At 42.6% G+C, this 18,423-nt stretch overlaps 1 protein-coding gene across 3 annotated transcripts; it reads right to left on the bottom strand.

Moving 5' to 3' along the window:
- Nucleotides 1–2,072: 2,072 nt before the first annotated feature.
- LOC112233606 (transcription factor 24-like) lies at nt 2,073–18,423 on the bottom strand. Of its 3 annotated transcripts, XM_042308865.1 has the most exons (8): nt 18,222–18,423; nt 17,773–17,836; nt 15,555–15,765; nt 15,192–15,268; nt 13,676–13,785; nt 10,906–11,039; nt 4,292–4,754; nt 2,073–3,793 (listed from the first exon to the last, which is right to left on the bottom strand). In XM_042308865.1, exons 5-8 carry the CDS (start codon nt 13,679–13,681, stop codon nt 3,686–3,688), a joined length of 711 nt encoding a protein of 236 aa, XP_042164799.1. In that variant the 5' UTR covers nt 13,682–13,785; nt 15,192–15,268; nt 15,555–15,765; nt 17,773–17,836; nt 18,222–18,423; the 3' UTR covers nt 2,073–3,685. The 3 variants fall into 3 exon arrangements, with proteins under 3 accessions (XP_042164799.1, XP_042164800.1, XP_042164801.1); XM_042308866.1 differs by lacking the exon at nt 17,773–17,836; XM_042308867.1 differs by lacking the exons at nt 15,555–15,765; nt 17,773–17,836; nt 18,222–18,423 and adding an exon at nt 15,400–15,548.

Below are 18,423 nucleotides of genomic sequence, written 5' to 3'. Positions count from 1 at the left end.
GCCGTGGCTTGCTTTATAAAGCAGGCAGACAGGCATCTGGTTACTGCTTCGATTAAACGTTAGAATGGGCAAAACGAGTGACCTAAGCGACTTCGAGTGTGATATGATCGTCGGTGCCAAGCGCGCCGGTTCCAGTATCTAAGTAACGGACGGCCCCCTGGGCTTGTCATACACGGCAGTGTCTATGGTTTACCGATAATGGTGCGACAAACAAAAAAACGTCCAGTCAGTGGCAGTCCTGTGGGCGGAAACAGCTCGTTGATGAGAGTGGTCAAAGGAGAATGGCAAGAATCGTACAAGCTCACAGGCGGGCCACAAACAGGCAAATAACGGCGCAGTGGTGTGCAGAATGGCATCTCGGTGCACACAACTCGTCTGTCCTTTTCACGGATGGACTGTTGCAGCAGACAACCACACCGGGTTCCACTCCAATCAGCTAAAAATAAGAAGAAGCGTCTCCAGTGGGAACGCGATCGTTGGTGATCGCGTTCCCACTGGAGACACTTCTTCTGGACAATTGAGGAGTGGAAAAACAGTCCAATTAATCCCTGTTCCTGTTGCGTCATGCTGAAGGCAGTCAGGATTTGGTGTAAACAGCATGAAACCATGGCCCCATCCTGCCTAGTGTCATCGGTACAGGCTTGGGGCCGTGGTGTAGTGGTGTGGGGGATGTTTTCCTGGCACACGTTAGGTCCCATGACACCAATTGTAGCAAATTGTATCTTGATACCAAACGTTGGAATGTTTCTGACACCTTGTAGAATCCATTCCCTTGAAGAATTCAGGCTGTTCTGGAGGCAAAGGGGGTCCAACTCGATAGTATACTGACAAAATATATAAATGTAACATGCAACAATTCCAATGATTTTACTGAGTTACAGTTCTTCTCCTGTTTTTTTCTAGTATTACATTGTTACTGATTATTGCATTTTGGGGTTTTGAGTTTGCAAGAAAGGCATTTCACTGTACTTGTGCATGTGACATTAACTTGAAATCAGTCAATTGAAATAAATCTATGGATTTCACATGATTTGGCAGGGACGCAGCCATGGGAGGGCATAGGCCAATCAGAATGATTTTTTTCCTCACTAAAGGGCTTTATTACAGACAGAAATACTCCTCAGTTTCATCAGCAGTCCGGGTGGCTGTTCTCAGACAATCCTGCAGGCGAAGAAGCTGAATGTGGAGTTCCTGGGCTGGCGTGGTTACACGTGGTCTGTGGTTGTACATACTGCCAAATTCTCTAAAACGACATTGGAGGTGGTTTATGGTAGAGAAATTAACATTAAATTCTCTGGCAACAGTTCTGGTGGACATTCCTGCAGTCTGCATGCCAATTGCACACTCCCTCAAAACTTGAGACATCTGTGGCACTGTGCTGTGACAACTGCATTAAAAAAATCTTATCCCAACACAAGGTGCACCTGTGTAATGATCATGCAGTTTAATCAGCTCCTTAATATGCCACACCTGTCAGGTGGATGGATTATCTTGGCAACAGTAAAGATTTCACTTGACTGGGCAGGGGTGCAGCCATGGGTTGGCCTGGGAGGGAATAGGCCCACCCACTGGGGAGCCAGGCCCAGCCAGTCAGAATGAGTTTTTCACCACAAAAGGGCTTTATTACAGACATGTTTCATCAGCTGTCTGGATGGCTAATCTCAGACGATCACACAGGCGAGGTTACACGTGGTCTGAGGTTGTGAGGCCGGTTGGACGTACTTCTAAATTCTCCAAAACGACAGAGAGAAATGAACATTGACTTATCTGGCAACAGCTCTGGTGGATATTCCTGCAGTCAGCATGCCAATTCCACGCTCCCTCAACTTGAGACATCTGTGGCATCGTGTTGTGACAACTGCACATTTGTGTTGTTTAAAAAAAAATCCACAGCACAAGGTGCACCTGTGTGATGTGCATGCTGTTTAATCAGCTTCTTGATATGCCACACCTGTCAGGTGAATAGATTATCTTGGCAAAAGAGAAATGCTCACTAACAGGGATGTAAACAAATTGGTGCACAAAATTTGATAGGAATGGACATTTTCTGGGATCTTTTATTTCAGCTCATGAAACATGGGGCCAACACTTTACATGTTGTGTTTATATTTTTGTTCAGTATAGATGAGTGTACCTAATAAACTGGCTACTGATTGTATATGAAACACAGGGAAATCAATTGTTTTACTCCACTGGGCCTTTAAAACCATAACTATCAGTTTTTCTTTTGAATATTGTGCTAAGTTTCCAATTTGCACATTTCAGAAGTGTAACAGTGTCTGAGTAGCCTACATAAAATTGATCTCTGAACATTCGATATCAACTTCATAAAGCTAAAATTCTCAAAAGTTATGCTATAGTTAAACGGGATAGTTTGGGATTTTGGCAATGAGGCCCTTTATAGATTTCCCCTACTAGCTGTTCCCATAGACTTCCAGTAGTTAGCGATTGCGCTCACGGTAGTTGGCAGCTTACTTAAAACTGAACACAGAGACATAAAAATTATATCCAGTTCATCTGACTCTCGGGAAGTAGATACATTTTTTAAAATTAATTGCCCAAATCCCGAACATTCCCTTTAATAGAAGTGTCCTCTTGCCGAGTTCAAAACAACTGGGAGGTCAAATCATGACTTCAGTGATCTTCAGCTCGGGAAGTCCGAGCTCTAGAAAAGGCCCGACCTCCCGAGTTGGAATTCGGAATTGGATGACGTTCAAATCGATTTCCCAGTCAGAGCTAGTTTTTTTCCGAGTTCCCAGTTGTTTTGAACACACTGAAGTCGGAATTCAGAGATTTCCGCGTTCCCAGTTCCCATTGTTTTGAATTCGGCATCTGGACACACTATACACCACACTGAACGAGTCACTACCATTTTGAATACACTTAGGGCCCATTCCACAATATGTGCCTTGAAATGCATTAACATTTATTGTAATTAGGAGTTTGTTGTGGTTGCAAAATTGTGCATTTGTGTAAAATATATATCTGACTGCAAAAAAATGAATGTCAACTCATAATTCCCTTTTCATGCAAATAATCAAATGGAACCCCTCTTGATTGTTAAGAGATAAAGCTGGACTTAAATGACAGAACATGATTATTTAGGCCACTTAGAACAAATACATCTCAGTAAACTTATTTACAACCGATGGAATGGGAGACATGTCTTATTTCTATTCCTCAAGTCATTATCAAAAAACTGATGAAGATGAAGAGGCTCCTACCACTTTTGAGATTCTGACAGATCACTTCACATGACAGATGTTAAGTTATTCACACATGCATTTAGTGCAAATGTTCATTTCACCAGACACGGAATTTCTAAAAAGTATACACACGTTAATATCTCCAACAGGCACAGAACAGCAGAAAGCAGAGCAGAAACACAGCATGGCCAAAATAAGAGCAACAATATTCAGGCTTTCTCAGATTTTATATACATAATCACATAATATATTAATTTACAATGTGTTCCTACTATTGAAAGAGTCGTGACTGTCTCCTTTACATGAAAATACTGAAGTCGAAAGCAGAGACTTCAGTTGTTTGATAAATAAAAATAATAAGCACTGTCAGACGACGAATCTGCTGTCCATTTCATAAGTCCGCATTGGTGGATTTAGCTGAAAGAGTCTTACTAATTAATGGTCGTCTGAATTAGAAGTCCCTTATGCAGTGGATAGATTTATGTCTGCGAGGTCGACGACGATGCGCCTTGATTTTCTGTCTGTTTTGAATTGTTCAGAAACTGACCGCTGGCGCCGACGTATAACCTGGATCGCATTGGCCACTTCTGTTAAGATAAAAAGATAACAAATTATTTAGTGAGTGCAGTTAACTGATTTCAATGCACCTGAAAATATAATTAATAAATGAAGAAACAAATATGTTGCTAAGTTTATTTTAAGTAATTCTTCAGTTGAACACACATACGTTAAGCAATATATTAATTTAAATGTTTAATTTTACACAATTTATGGTGCAAATTGGTGCTTTCAATTACCAATAATAGCCATCCCTCTCTGTATAATTGTATTAAACATAATAGGAAGCCTACTCATTTTAAAGATCTGTGTAATATAAAAAGTTGTGCAATGATGGCTAAATGCATTTTATGCATGTATGATTGATAATTGTTAGCCAAATATTTTTTTTTATTATCATGTTTTTTTTCTTCTATCACGTGGTATATCGAATAGAGCTGAGACACAATTATCACACACTTTGTCAGGTTAGTTTCAAATGGAATTTCGATATCAATTCAACGTCAAAATGTGTTGGGCCTACTTACTTTCACAGGGTGCAGGTAACCTTCACCTTTCAGCGAGTGTAAGGCCTCTGTTTGTCTATTGCTCTCTCCCTCCTCCATCCCCTCCTCTTGCAAGGTCCGAGTCAGATGGGCAATATACGTGGTGGCCAAAATCAACACGTCGAGCTTGGACAGTTTTGTGTCCGGTGGCACCGACGGAAGAGTCCTCTGTAGCTCCAGGAATGCGCTTCTCAGGGTCTGCACTCGACTCCTCTCCCGTGCTGCGTTGGCTGCTGCCGGTCGCCCTCTGCCACCGAGCCCACCGGCCTGGACCACCCTGGAGTGATGCAGGGCCTCCGGACGCCGACTGTCGGTGGTCAGCATGTCAGGACTGGGGCTGGAGCTGGGGCTAGATGTGGGACTCTCATCCATAACTGTCACTGGGCCATTTCCACTATCCATGCGTATCGTCTGTCTTCCAACCATATAGGGAGCACTTATAAACCTGACGGGTAACATATGTCTTGTTGATGAATGTACATTTTCACTTGCCTATTAATTACATAAACAAACTGAAAATGCCAAGACTGTAATTGAACCAAAAAAAAGTTATGTATTTCATATTTTATAATATGCCTACATTATCCTACAGATATAGTACAAGTTTATGTAGGTCTATTGACCAGTGTGCGCAAATGCATTGAAATGATCTGCAACAGGCCAAGTTAGTTGTTGAACATAAATGAAGGCAGGCATATCAAATCCTCACCCTTGTCTTGAACTGTGCGCATTTTTAACTTGTGTATAAACACGCCGTTGAGTATTTAGGCATTTTGAAAAAGATTAATGCTAAAATAGTAGTGCAACAAATTCTGTATCCAATTAGGCCTATTGAGTAAACTTACATTTGCAATACCCATATAAAGCATTCATTACGCATATTGGCAACATGTACTTAATCAACATGTCATAAAAACATTACTACGTTGTTGTGAAGAATGTCAATCAAATATCAAAGTAAATATAATCACATGTTATTGTTCCTTAATTATTGCAATAAAGCATTTGAAAAATAATCATACTGAGACCCACATGTGTTAACCTTGACCTAAGAAGGCTGCTTTTCCAAGTTTAATTTGACATGAGAACGGGAAACATATAATAAATAGTTCTATGGCAGTTGCATCATTATTTGATGTGGTGCAGACTCGTGTAAATAATACCAATTATCGTGCACGTTCCATCACCATCATTACATATGTTTACATAACTGACTGTGCTTGATGCTGTTATCAAGAAATCAAAACACCTCATAACCCTCTGAAAGTAATATTACTTTGAATGTATTCCAAGCCATGTCGTCTATGAAAATAAGGAGAACTTACCTTAAAATTTCCCCAAAAACGCCGCCTTAAGTAACGACATCAAGGCAATGCAGAGAGGTATCGTGCACCACACAGACTCCACTGCTGCTACAGTACGTGGAGAAAAGTAGCCCTGCCGCTCCAAGTACAGATAATCTTTATAAAGAGGCGCGGCCGCGGAAAAAGGTGCGCAGTGGTCCGCGTTTTTGCGTGCTCACCTGAGTGTGTGCTTAAAACTCTCAGGAGCTTCTAATTTATTGGATACCCAAAGAGCTGACAACTCTTAGACTCCGGAGTAATTAATCATAAGCCCTTAAGACTGCCTGGCAGTGGGAGAGACTCTGCTCTTTCCCTTTCACAACTTGTTTGTGTCAGAGGGGAGAGAGGAGTGACCCCCTTTTCAACACCAGAGGCAGCATTTTTTCTAGCGAACACCATTTTGGGGACGGTACTTCTCTCAAAACCATATGTGAGCAAACCATGTATTTTTGTCATATTATGGCCACGTCAATAAAGACAGGACATCTGTATTATTACGTTGATATGGGTCGTCAACTGGTATACCTGCCTTTCTACCCAAGTGCTCGGTCACTGCTTTGCTTTCTAAAGGCTTCAAGGGGGCTATATCAGGTACATGCCCAAATAAACAGTCCCTAATATTTTGGTGCTAATGTTGCAGACGCCAATGGTTGCAGCAGACCATGATGACAAGATGACTAGAGGGTAAGGTGATATGCAAAATTGACTAATTGCCAGGGTGCCTTGAGTTGCAGGTAGAAAAATAGTCTGATTTCCATGAAACAGCTAGGGCTAATAAACAAACTTTGAACAATGCAATCAACACAGGCCTACATGAGGAAATACTTGCGACACATAAATTAATCACTGATTTCCATGGTCCGCAAACGTCGATGTCGGCAAATGAATGATTGCAATTATTCATAATATAGGCTATATCCTTAGACGGTTCTTAATAAACATTATTTTTGTTAGGATGGAGTAACAGAATTGCTTCGGGGAGGACCACTAATTATGAGGCAGAGCAAAAAGGGTTAAGTAAGCTTCGTTCCCTAATTACCCCACATCTTTCAGGGGTTATACTTCGACATACTTTAAAAAGCCCATTTAGACTTGCGGAGGGAATTTAGACAGGGACTTATAGCATACAATAACCAACCCAATATTACTCCTAACTCGGCGAGGATTTGTTGTGTTGGCTGTGTTGTGTTGGCGGATTATTTCCACATTATGAGAGAGGGACTGCAGGCAATATGCAATTAATATGTCCTTTGCTACCGCACAGCATGCGGTACCGATGCACGAATGGAACCAACAGGACCCTGAACAGCTTCTACCCGAAGACACAAGGCTGCTAAATAGTTAGTTAAATCGTTAACCAAACAGCTTCCCAGACTACCTTCATTGACCCCGTTTGCACATTTTTTTACTCATCACAACCGTTGCTGCAATACTGTTAACTAGCTCTCACTTTATTATATGTACAGTGCATATCTACCTCAATTACCTCGTACCCCTGCGCCTCTACTCGGTACTGGTACCTCATGTATATAGCCACGTTATCTTTACTCATTGTGTATTTATTAAAACTTTTATTATTGCGTGTTATTATTTTTCTATTATTTCTCTATTTTCTCTCTGCATTGTTGGGAAGGGCCCGTTAGTAAGCATTTCACTGTTGTTCACGAAGCATGTGAAGAATAAAATGTGATGCTCTAAAATTACTTTTTTTGTTTTGTGTTGTCAAGTGTTGATCAATTAACCAAGGCTTCTGTTGAAATGAAAACATTCACCATTTATTATACAATAATCGTATAAAATGACAATGGTGCGCAATCAAGTACATATCTCCCGAGTGGCGCAGCGGTCTAAGGTACTGTGCTAGAGGCGTCACTACAGACACCCTGGTTCGAAAACATAGGGCAGCACACAATTGGCCCAGCGTCATCCAGGTTGGACCGGTATAGGCCGTCATTGTAAATAATAATTTGTTCTGACCTGCCTAGTTATTTATTTATTTATCTGACATCATTACATACCGTCGGTGTCCCACAAAACATGCCCTTTACACAACAGGAACAGACACAATAGACTGCCAAAGACACCAGATAGTAACAACTCAAATTGAAGCTATTCCAAGTGATTTATTTGGAATAAAACAAATTCAGATTGGATTTATGTGGATTTATTCGATATAGAGTTATGGGATATAACTTCCCAAATTGGTGATGTTATTTGAAAATCCAATTTAAAAAAATTATAAAGTGAAATTGAGACTTTCCAGCATGGACACACCATAGGAAAACACCCTTCTTTGGCATTCAGGGGAATTCATAAATAAACACATCACACTCTAAAATCTTACACTCCAAAATCCAGGTATTTTAAACATTCTTATCAAGTACACTTAGGTACACACAACAAACAGGCAAAACCAACTATCATTGATGTACAAAATATTTAAAAAACGAAATTACCTTTATTTACACTGCACAACATAAAACATAATAATTTTTGTCACTTTTCAACAGGGCAAATATTGGCGAGTATAATTTCAATAGACTCCATTGCCCTGGGCAAAGAGTGCAGGTAGTAGATATACAGTATCATGCATAAAGTGCCTCTACCACAGTCCATCAGTCACTAACAGTAGACTCCTTCCTAGTGAGCTTTTCAGGGGTCAGGTCTGCTCCTGATGTGTGACGACAGCAGTGTTAGGCCATGTGCTGTGTACAAGGTAAGGGTCAGACGTGAGAGGGTCATCAGAGTGTGTGTGTGTTAGCGGAGCTGGCATGTCAGATTTTCTTCAGGTTCCGTGGCCTGGGAGAACCGAGAGAAAGCTGACCAGTAAGTGATCATCAACCTCTTTAATGTTGTATAAGTGGGATATGTTTAAGTGGGATATGGTATGAAAAAGTATCAAGCAATGTATATTAAAGAGAAAGCCACTGTATGAACTTTTTTATATTGTACTGATGGTCAACCCCAGACCGACCGCAGGGAAGAAAAGTGTTTATTCGCTACATTTATTTTTTTTTGGACAAATAGCAGGCCATTCGTCAAGCATGTATACAAAAGGAAACAAACAGTTAAGTGAAACATGTTGATGTTTAAATCACTTATACCAACTAAATACATGTTCTTATTCAAACATACATTTGGCTCTCATTTTTGTATGAATGAATGAAGAAATTAATCAATTATCAAACATGGGTGGGAAGAGCCACTGTATTCTAAATCTGTATATTGAACGGTCTAAAAACACTGACTGTTTGTGTCCCATATGGATGTATTAAAAAACGTTACTAATAAATGACCAAAGAGACCATTTAATTGATTGTATTGGTGACAGGCAATGATGATATCTTGATCTGAAACCTTTGCTGCTGCTGCCACTTTATCTTCCTACTTTTCCACTACTGTACTGTTTCCCCTTTTAAAGGCCATTTTTGTTTCTTTTTGACCATTTTACTTTTACATTTACAAACAAACACAGTAAGGTACTTAAATTGTTCCCCAGAAATGATTTTGAGATTTATTTATTTATTTTTAAACGACTGCATTGGACCTTTAATAAATATGCAACATCCAGCAAGTTTTTGACTCGTTCAATCTCTTTTTCATGAATGTTTCATATGGATGATAGGAATATACAGTGGGGCAAAAAAGTATTTAGTCAGCCACCAATTGTGCAAGTTCTCCCACTTAAAAAGATGAGAGAGGCCTGTAAGTTTCATCATAGGTACACTTCAACTATACTATAGGCAAATGAGAAAAAAAATCCAGAAAATCCCATTGTAGGATTTTTAATGAATTTATTTGCAAATTATGGTGGAAAATAAGCATTTGGTCAATAACAAAAGTTTATCTCAATACTTTGTTATATACCCTTTGTTGGCAATGACAGAGGTCAAATGTTTTCTGTAAGTCTTCACAAGGTTTTCACACACTGTTGCTGGTATTTTGGCCCATTCCTCCATGCAGATCTCCTCTAGAGCAGTGATGTTTTGGGGCTGTTGCTGGGCAACACAGACTTTCAACTCCCTCCAAAGATTTTCTATGGGGTTGAGATCTGGAGACTGGCTAGGCCACTCCAGGACCTTGAAATGCTTCTTACAAAGCCACTCCTTCGTTGCCCGGGTGGTGTGTTTGGGATCATTGTCATGCTGAAAGACCCAGCCACGTTTCATCTTCAATGCCCTTGCTGATGGAAGGAGGTTTTCACTCAAAATCTCACGATACATGGCCCCATTCATTCTTTCCTTTACACGGATCAGTCGTCCTGGTCCCTTTGCAGAAAAACAGCCCCAAAGCATGATGTTTCCACCCCCATGCCTCACAGTAGGTATGGTGTTCCTTGGATGCAACTCAGCATTCTTTGTCCTCCAAACACAACGAGTTGAGTTTTTACCAAAAAGTTCTATTTTGGTTTCATCTGACCATATGACATTCTCCCAATCTTCTTCTGGATCATCCAAATGCTCTCTAGCAAACTTCCGACGGGCCTGGACATGTACTGGCTTAAGAAGGTGGACACGTCTGGCACTGCAGGATTTGAGTCCCTGGCGGCGTAGTGTGTTACTGATGGTAGGCTTTGTTACTTTGGTCCCAGCTCTCTGCAGGTCATTCACTAGGTCCCCCCGTGTGGTCCTGGGATTTTTGCTCACCGTTCTTGTGATCATTTTGACCCCACGGGGTGAGATCTTGCGTGGAGCCCCAGATCGAGGGAGATTGTCAGTGGTCTTGTATGTCTTCCATTTCCTAATAAATGCTCCCACAGTTGATTTCTTCAAACCAAGCTGCTTACCTATTGCAGATTCAGTCTTCCCAGCCTGGTGCAGGTCTACAATTTTGTTTCTGGTGTCCTTTGACAGCTCTTTGGTCTTGGCCATAGTGGAGTTTGGAGTGTAACTGTTTGAGGTTGTGGACAGGTGTCTTTTATACTGATAACAAGTTCAAACAGGTGCCATTAATACAGGTAACGAGTGGAGGACAGAGGAGCCTCTTAAAGAAGAAGTTACAGGTCTGTGAGAGCCAGAAATCTTGCTTGTTTGTAGGTGACCAAATACTTATTTTCCACCATAATTTGCAAATAAATTCATTAAAAATCCTACAATGTGATTTTCTGGATTATTTTCCCTCATTTTGTCTGTCATAGTTGATGTGTACCTATGATGAAAATTACAGGCCTCTCTCATCTTTTTAAGTGGGAGAACTTGCACAATTGGTGGCTGACTAAATACTTTTTTGCCCCACTGTAGATTGTTACGGTACCTCATTGCTGCACTGTCCAGTTGTGAGTGTTCCAAGTGGACCTTCCTGCTGGGTCGCCCCCTCCAAAGGATTCTTCTTGCCACGGGTGTTGCCGTAGTTATAGTTGTATGAAGGATGGGGGCCCATGTGGAAGTCTGATGCAACACAAACAAAGTCACACACACACACCATGTCACAGTTCTGACAATACTTCGGACACACACAACAGGACCAAAGTAGGGACTGCGGTGCGGTGGAAAATTGTATGGCGGTAACATGGGATATTAACTTTTTAAAGTTCTGACAAAGTGAGTGTCTCTTAAATATTTGTAATAAGAGGTTCTTCATTACGGCTGTCAATAATATGGAGGTTGAAATATTTGTTCTGTATGTCTCTATTATCAGAAGGATGCAAAAATATATAACAGTACATTATCTTATCGGTAAAGGGATAGGTGATCTGTCCGGTCATAAAGATATAACAGTAAATTATCTTACCAGTAAAGGGATAGTGATCTGGATATAACAGTACATTATCTTATCAGTAAAGGGATAGTGATCTGGATATAACAGTACATTATCTTATCAGTAAAGGGATAGTGATCTGGATATAACAGTAAATTATCTTACCAGTAAAGGGATAGTGATCTGGATATAACAGTACATTATCTTATCGGTAAAGGGATAGTGATCTGGATATAACAGTACATTATCTTACCAGTAAAGGGATAGGTGATCTGTCCGGTCATAAAGATATAACAGTACATTATCTTATCGGTAAAGGGATAGTGATCTGGATATAACAGTACATTATCTTATCGGTAAAGGGATAGTGATCTGGATATAACAGTACATTATCTTACCAGTAAAGGGATAGGTGATCTGTCCGGTCATAAAGATATAACAGTACATTATCTTATCGGTAAAGGGATAGTGATCTGGATATAACAGTACATTATCTTACCAGTAAAGGGATAGTGATCTGGATATAACAGTACATTATCTTACCAGTAAAGGGATAGGTGATCTGTCCGGTCATAAAGATATAACAGTACATTATCTTATCGGTAAAGGGATAGGTGATCTGTCCGGTCATAAAGACATAACAGTAAATTATCTTACCAGTAAAGGGATAGGTGATTTGTGGAAACAAAGTGGCACTTCAACCTTTGAGGAAGTGAATATGGAGGACTCGAAAGTATCCATTTATAATGCATCTACAGACTGTAAATTCAACCATGTATAAGAAGTCAAACAATGAATGTAATCAACAAACCACACAAACCACTCTCCAGTGGGAAAGTCATACTATCAGCAAAAACAACAACACGATTCAAAGGTTGTCCTGCCAAGAGCAAAGGTGCAAACAACACATCAGCTTGTTTTAATAAACAGTCGCTGGTGTCATGTGACTAATAAGCGTGTTGCCTGCCCCGCAGTGTATGTTTATCTAAAGGCACATTAATCCAAGCCTGGAAATATGAATACTCTCTGGACACGCTCTGATTGTTCATTGCCTTCCTGTCTCGGTCAAAGCGCTTCCACTTTTCTAGCCCGCGCTGCAATCAGTTCAGAGGGGACCCCTCGGCGCAGCGCGCTCCCAGGCTTTGATAAATGATCGTGTCATGGCCGTCACTCACAAGGGCCCTGGCGAGGAGCGGCCCAGCGCCAAATTGCCCCCACGCGGGGGCGCGAAGACTAGAACAGCCCAGGCTGGATGAGCACTGTGCTGGGCTGCTGGGCCCTGGTTCCTCACTGGACTTAATGATTGGCCAGTTATGAACCTGTATTTGACCAGCACTTCGCTTCCCCCATCCTCTCTGGTCCTCGTGCAGTGCTAACAGCCTCGGTAGATACCAGCCCATTTGTCACCCTGGCTGACTGCCTGTCATAATCTATTTTAAAAATCCATAATGCTTCCTGGGGATTCTGACCACACTGGGCTGAAGGAGGGATTGATCCTTCATGGTGCTGTCTTTGCAGGATCAATAGTGGCAGAGGGGTTGTATAAATTAAAGGAGATATCCACTAAATATGAGAACATGAAAGCTCCCTCTGACACATGTACAGCAATTACCTGCAGAGGGCTGTGTTACCCACGCTAACAGTGTGCTTTCAATGTCCCAAAGTGACATTATAGTGTGGATCAAAAAATGGCTTTTTAAAAGAATTCAGCCATCAAACCTTTCAGATCCATAAAGAGAGAGATTTTTTTTTTTAAATACCTCAGTGGAGCCTCAGGAACGCACAGCAGGTCGTTTTTCAAGGTCAACACAGCGAGCAGAAACCATATCTTTGCTTTTAATGAATCTCCCATCAAGTTCAGTGGTACTGCTGGGGAGGTATCAAATGCTGGACTCACAGAGAAATAGGAAAAATCAGCCTCCTAAGAAAGGAGAGAAACTTGCGCTTGTTTTAAAGCTGTCAGCGAGGGCAGTCCTGGGGGACCAGGCCGCTGATTTGTTGAATAATTCTGACCCTGTGCGAGTCGCAGAGACTGGGAACCTCTGGCGGGATTTGCAGGATTTGGTTCTTTAGCACTCTGCTCTCCATATCATTTCACACATCACTTACAGAGGGCAGTGCTGCTATGTTCATGTTACCCTGATCCGCTTAAAGCGAGCATGTTGATTTTGATACACAACGCCACGCATAGTTGCTGTGATGTGGGTCATTGTTTTGATCGCACAACATTCTCACAGTTTACACTTTTGTCACGTTGGTAAAGAGTAGAGTAAGTGGCAACTGGTATTAGTTCCATCAGTAGTAGTGCTTTCATGAGGAAACATACCTGCATGTCCTGTAGCTGGTTGTCTGCAGCAAAGTGTGTTTCTCTAGAATGGCAAGATCTCTGACATCATCTATGTTGTTCCTGTTGATATTCATGACACCTAAAGATTCCTGCAAAGATCATCTACTTTGTAAATACAATGGCAAAACATTTGAACAACTACTTAAATAATATTTATAACCAGTATATATTATTGATCCTTGATTAACACTGTAAAATGGTTCAATAGATTGCTTTGGTTCTATTAAATGCTGTTGTATTAAATACGCCTGTCCAAATTTGGTATTCATCTTAGTTTTAGTTCCTGGAAGCATTGATAAAAAGCTGGAGCTCTTACATTTGCGCTGCAATTTCTTTAATTATCAAAATAAACAAGAATGTGAGATTTGCAGTTTGTTTAACCAGAGTCTAAGGAGTAAACAGCCCTGGTTGATCTGTGAGACCAGAAAGTGCCACAGAGCTCTCTTTAACATCATCAAACTCAGCACAATACCGCTTTTACAGGGACCAGTTTCCTTATGGAAATCTGAGAGACCATTTCCAGACAAGGACATAATGCAGATTGTGAACATATACATATGGTCTGATTGCGCAGAGATGGAAATTATGACATCACCGATAAAGAGCAACATTAGATCAATGGTGGAATCCTGGTGCACAGGCACAACCTGCATTTAAATAGTCAATTGTGGTGTGAAATGAGCTAAAACAATCTTATTTACAATCCCAGTTGGTTTGTTATTGGGTCTTACAGCGAGGGAGAAGAAAGTCCTGGGGTCAAAGAGTAGCTTCTCCCTACTGGGCAGTCTCTGGCCCTCTAGGTAGAGCTCCTTTAGCTCCCCTAACCCCCCCACCACCATGATGCTGTTTCCCTCTAGGTAGAGCTCCTTCAGATCCTCTAACCCCCCCCCACCACCATGATGCTGTTTCCCTCCAGGTAGAGCTCCTTCAGCTCCTCTACCCCCCCCACCACCACCGTGATGCTGTTTCCCTCCAGGTAGAGCTCCTTCAGCTCCTCTAACCCCCCCTCCTTCACCACCACCGTGATGCTGTTTCCCTCCAGGTAGAGCTCCTTCAGCTCCTCTAACCCCCCACCACCATGATGCTGTTTCCCTCTAGGTAGAGCTCCTTCAGCTCCTTCAGCTCCTCTAACCCCCCACCACGTGATGCAGTTTCCTGTTTCTCTAGGTAGAGCTCCAGGTAGAGCTCCTTCAGCTCCTCTAACCCCCCACCACGTGATGCTGTTTCCCTCCAGGTAGAGCTCCTTCAGCTCCTCTAACCCCCCCCCACCACCACCGTGATGCTGTTTCCCTCCAGGTAGCTGATATGGCACAGAGAGAGACACGCACACATACGCAAACATAAGATTGAGATGTACACACATGCACAAACACCCACGAATGGAGAAACATGGACATTTGAACACAGACAGTCAAAAACAGATGAATGTATCGCCAAAGCTTTAGCACAGACGGCAAACATTTAAACTGGATACATAGGACAAGCTCCTACTCACAGCTTGGAGAGCTTCTGCGGGTTGGAGAGGTTATCTACGTGAGTGATGTCGTTGTTTCTGCACATGGAGAGATCTTCCTGCAACGCATACGTTCACAAACAAAGACGATTTCCCTACCATTAGAACATTGGAGGCTGCTGAGGGGAGGACGGAGCAAATGGAATGGCATCAAACAACAAGGAAACCATGTGTTTGATGTATTTCATACCATTCCACCTATTCCACTCCAGCCATGACCACAAGCTCGTTCTCCCCAATTAAGGTGCCACCAACGTCCTGCGCATTAGAAGCTAAAAGAGAGACGCACAGAAACAAAACACAGCTGGCCTATATTAATTTTGGTAACTGTAGTATCGTACTTACAATGTCCACTATGTACTTGTTAGAAGATCAGGTGAGTGAGTTTCTTGAGATACTGTGGGAGGGAGTAGCTTCTCTTGTCTTTCAAATGGTAGCTGGATTTGGAAATCAGATCCATGGTGAGGCGGCCCATGATGGCTCGTCACAGACCCTGCCTCAGAGTGGATGCTTTTCAGCTTCAGCCAAGCGTTCACAGAACAACCACCAGAAATGTCTGAAAAAGGGAAGTTAATAAGCTAGCTGTAAAGAGTAAAGCCAAAGGAAAATAAATGTCCTTGGAGTCTTTCCACAAAAAAGTAACTATATGACAGATTCAAAAATATATTACCTCAATGAAATATTTTAGACTTTAAGAGCTCATTAAAGTAAAGAGGGATATAAATAGGCCTAAATTAAACCTATTCCCCAATCATGCCATCTATTCCCCAAGCAGGCCATCTGTTTCCCAAGCAGGCCATCTGTTTCCCAAGCAGGCCATCTGTTTCCCAAGCAGGCCATCTGTTTCCCAAGCATGCCATCTATTCCCCAAGCAGGCCATCTGTTTCCCAAGCAGGCCATCTATTCCCCAAGCAGGCCATCTGTTTCCCAAGCAGGCCATCTATTCCCCAAGCATGACATATATTCCCCAAGCATGACATATATTCCCCAAGCAGGCCATCTGTTTCCCAAGCATGCCATCTATTCCCCAAGCATGACATATATTCCCCAAGCATGCCATCTATTCCCCAAGCATGACATCTATTCCCCAAGCATGCCATCTATTCCCCAAGCATGCCAACTGTTTCCCACGCATGCCATCTATTCCCCAAGCATGCCATCTATTCCCCACGCAGGCCATCTGTTTCCCAAGCATGCCATCTGTTTCCCAAGCATGCCATCTATTCCCCAAGCAGGCCATCTATTCCCCAAGCAGGCCATTTGTTTCCCAAGCATGCCATCTGTTTCCCCACGCATGCCATCTATTCCCCAAGCATGCCATCTATTCCCCAAGCATGCCATCTATTCCCCAAGCATGCCATCTATTCCCCAAGCAGGCCATCTGTTTCCCAAGCAGGCCATCTATTCCCCAAGCAGGCCATCTGTTTCCCAAGCATGCCATCTGTTTCCCAAGCATGCCATCTATTCCCCAAGCATGCCATCTATTCACCAAGCAGGCCATTTGTTTCCCAAGCATGCCATCTATTCCCCAAGCATGCCATCTATTCCCCAAGCAGGTCATCTGTTTCCCAAGCATGCCATCTATTCCCCAAGCATGCCATCTATTCCCCAAGCATGCCTATATTCCCCAAGCATGCCATCTATTCCCCAAGCATGCCTATATTCCCCAAGCATGCCATCTATTCCCCAAGCATGCCATCTATTCCCCAAGCAGTTCATCTGTTTCCCAAGCATGCCATCTATTCCCCAAGCATGCCATCTATTCCCCAAGCATGCCTATATTCCCCAAGCATGCCATCTGTTTCCCAAGCAGGTCATGTTCCCCAAGCATGCCATCTATTCCCCAATCATGCCATCTATTCCCTAAGCATGCCATCTATTCCCCAAGCATGCCATCTGTTTCCCAAGCAGGTCATGTTCCCCAAGCATGCCATCTATTCCCCAAGCATGCCATCTATTCCCCAAGCATGCCATTTGTTTCCCAAGCATGCCATCTGTTTCCCAAGCATGCCATCTATTCCCCAAGCATGCCATCTATTCCCCAAGCAGGCCATCTATTCCCCAAGCAGGCCATCTATTCCCCAAGCAGGCCATCTATTCCCCAAGCAGGCCATCTATTCCCCATGCAGGCCATCTAATCCCCACGCAGGCAATATATCCCCCAAGCATGGCGTCTATTCCCCACGCAGGCAATATATTCCCCAAGCAGGCCATCTATACCCCGAGCAGGTCATCTATGCCCCGAGCAGGCCATCTATTCCCCAAGCAGGCCATCTATTCCCCAAGCAGGCCATCTATACCCCGAGCAGGTCATCTATGCCCCGAGCAGGTCATCTATGCCCCGAGCAGGTCATCTATGCCCCGAGCAGGCCATCTATTCCCCAAGCAGGCCATCTATTCCCCAAGCAGGCCATCTATACCCCAAGCAGGTCATCTATGCCCCGAGCAGGCCATCTATTCCCCGCGTTTATTAGCTTGATCCTGACACCAGATCTAAATGTGCATGTGATTTTCTCTCTCTCAATGAAGACATCGAGAAGTATAGATGTCCTTCTCTGCTCACCAGTCACTATCCCTCATGAGCAAGGCTTTATTCCTTTTGCCTCAGTTCCAGTAAGCACACACTTCTGTTGAGAGAAAAACACACGCACGCACGCACACACACAGATCAGAGTGTGACAACAAGTCTTTTCTAAACTTGATCTCAGGGCACGAGCCGAGGCAGAGTTGACATGAATGGAGGGCCTTCGATCGATTGAGATCTCCCGTGGGCAGCAACAAGATCAGTGTAGCCCTCGGGACTCGACAGACAGCGGTTAATCATGTGCAAAACTGACACTAGCAGCAGTTAACTTACAGGATAAATTCAAGGCTACATTCATTCACATATTTTCTGTAGCAACTACTAACGTTAGCTAGCAATGCAGGCTAGCTAAACGTTAGGATGTCAACAAAGCTGTCAGCGCTAGCCATCAAAAAAGAAACTTGCCAAGTACATACAAATCTAGCTACCTCTGTAGTATATGTACGTGTCCTCCTTGTAAAATGATGATAAAGAGACTAAAGACGCGGGGTGAGATGAATAAATTCACACTCGTGTGGTCTGTGGATATCCTTGTTGGAATGACTGTCGACTATTTTCGACTGTTGTGAAAAATGACTGTGTACAGGCAATGTAAAAAATATAGTACATTTCAGTTCAATGTGGACCCAA

The sequence above is a fragment of the Oncorhynchus tshawytscha genome, linkage group LG29 (genome assembly GCF_018296145.1).
Source record: "Oncorhynchus tshawytscha isolate Ot180627B linkage group LG29, Otsh_v2.0, whole genome shotgun sequence".
NCBI classification, from domain to species: Eukaryota; Metazoa; Chordata; class Actinopteri; order Salmoniformes; family Salmonidae; genus Oncorhynchus; species Oncorhynchus tshawytscha.
This window is presented reverse-complemented; position numbering and strand designations above follow the sequence as displayed.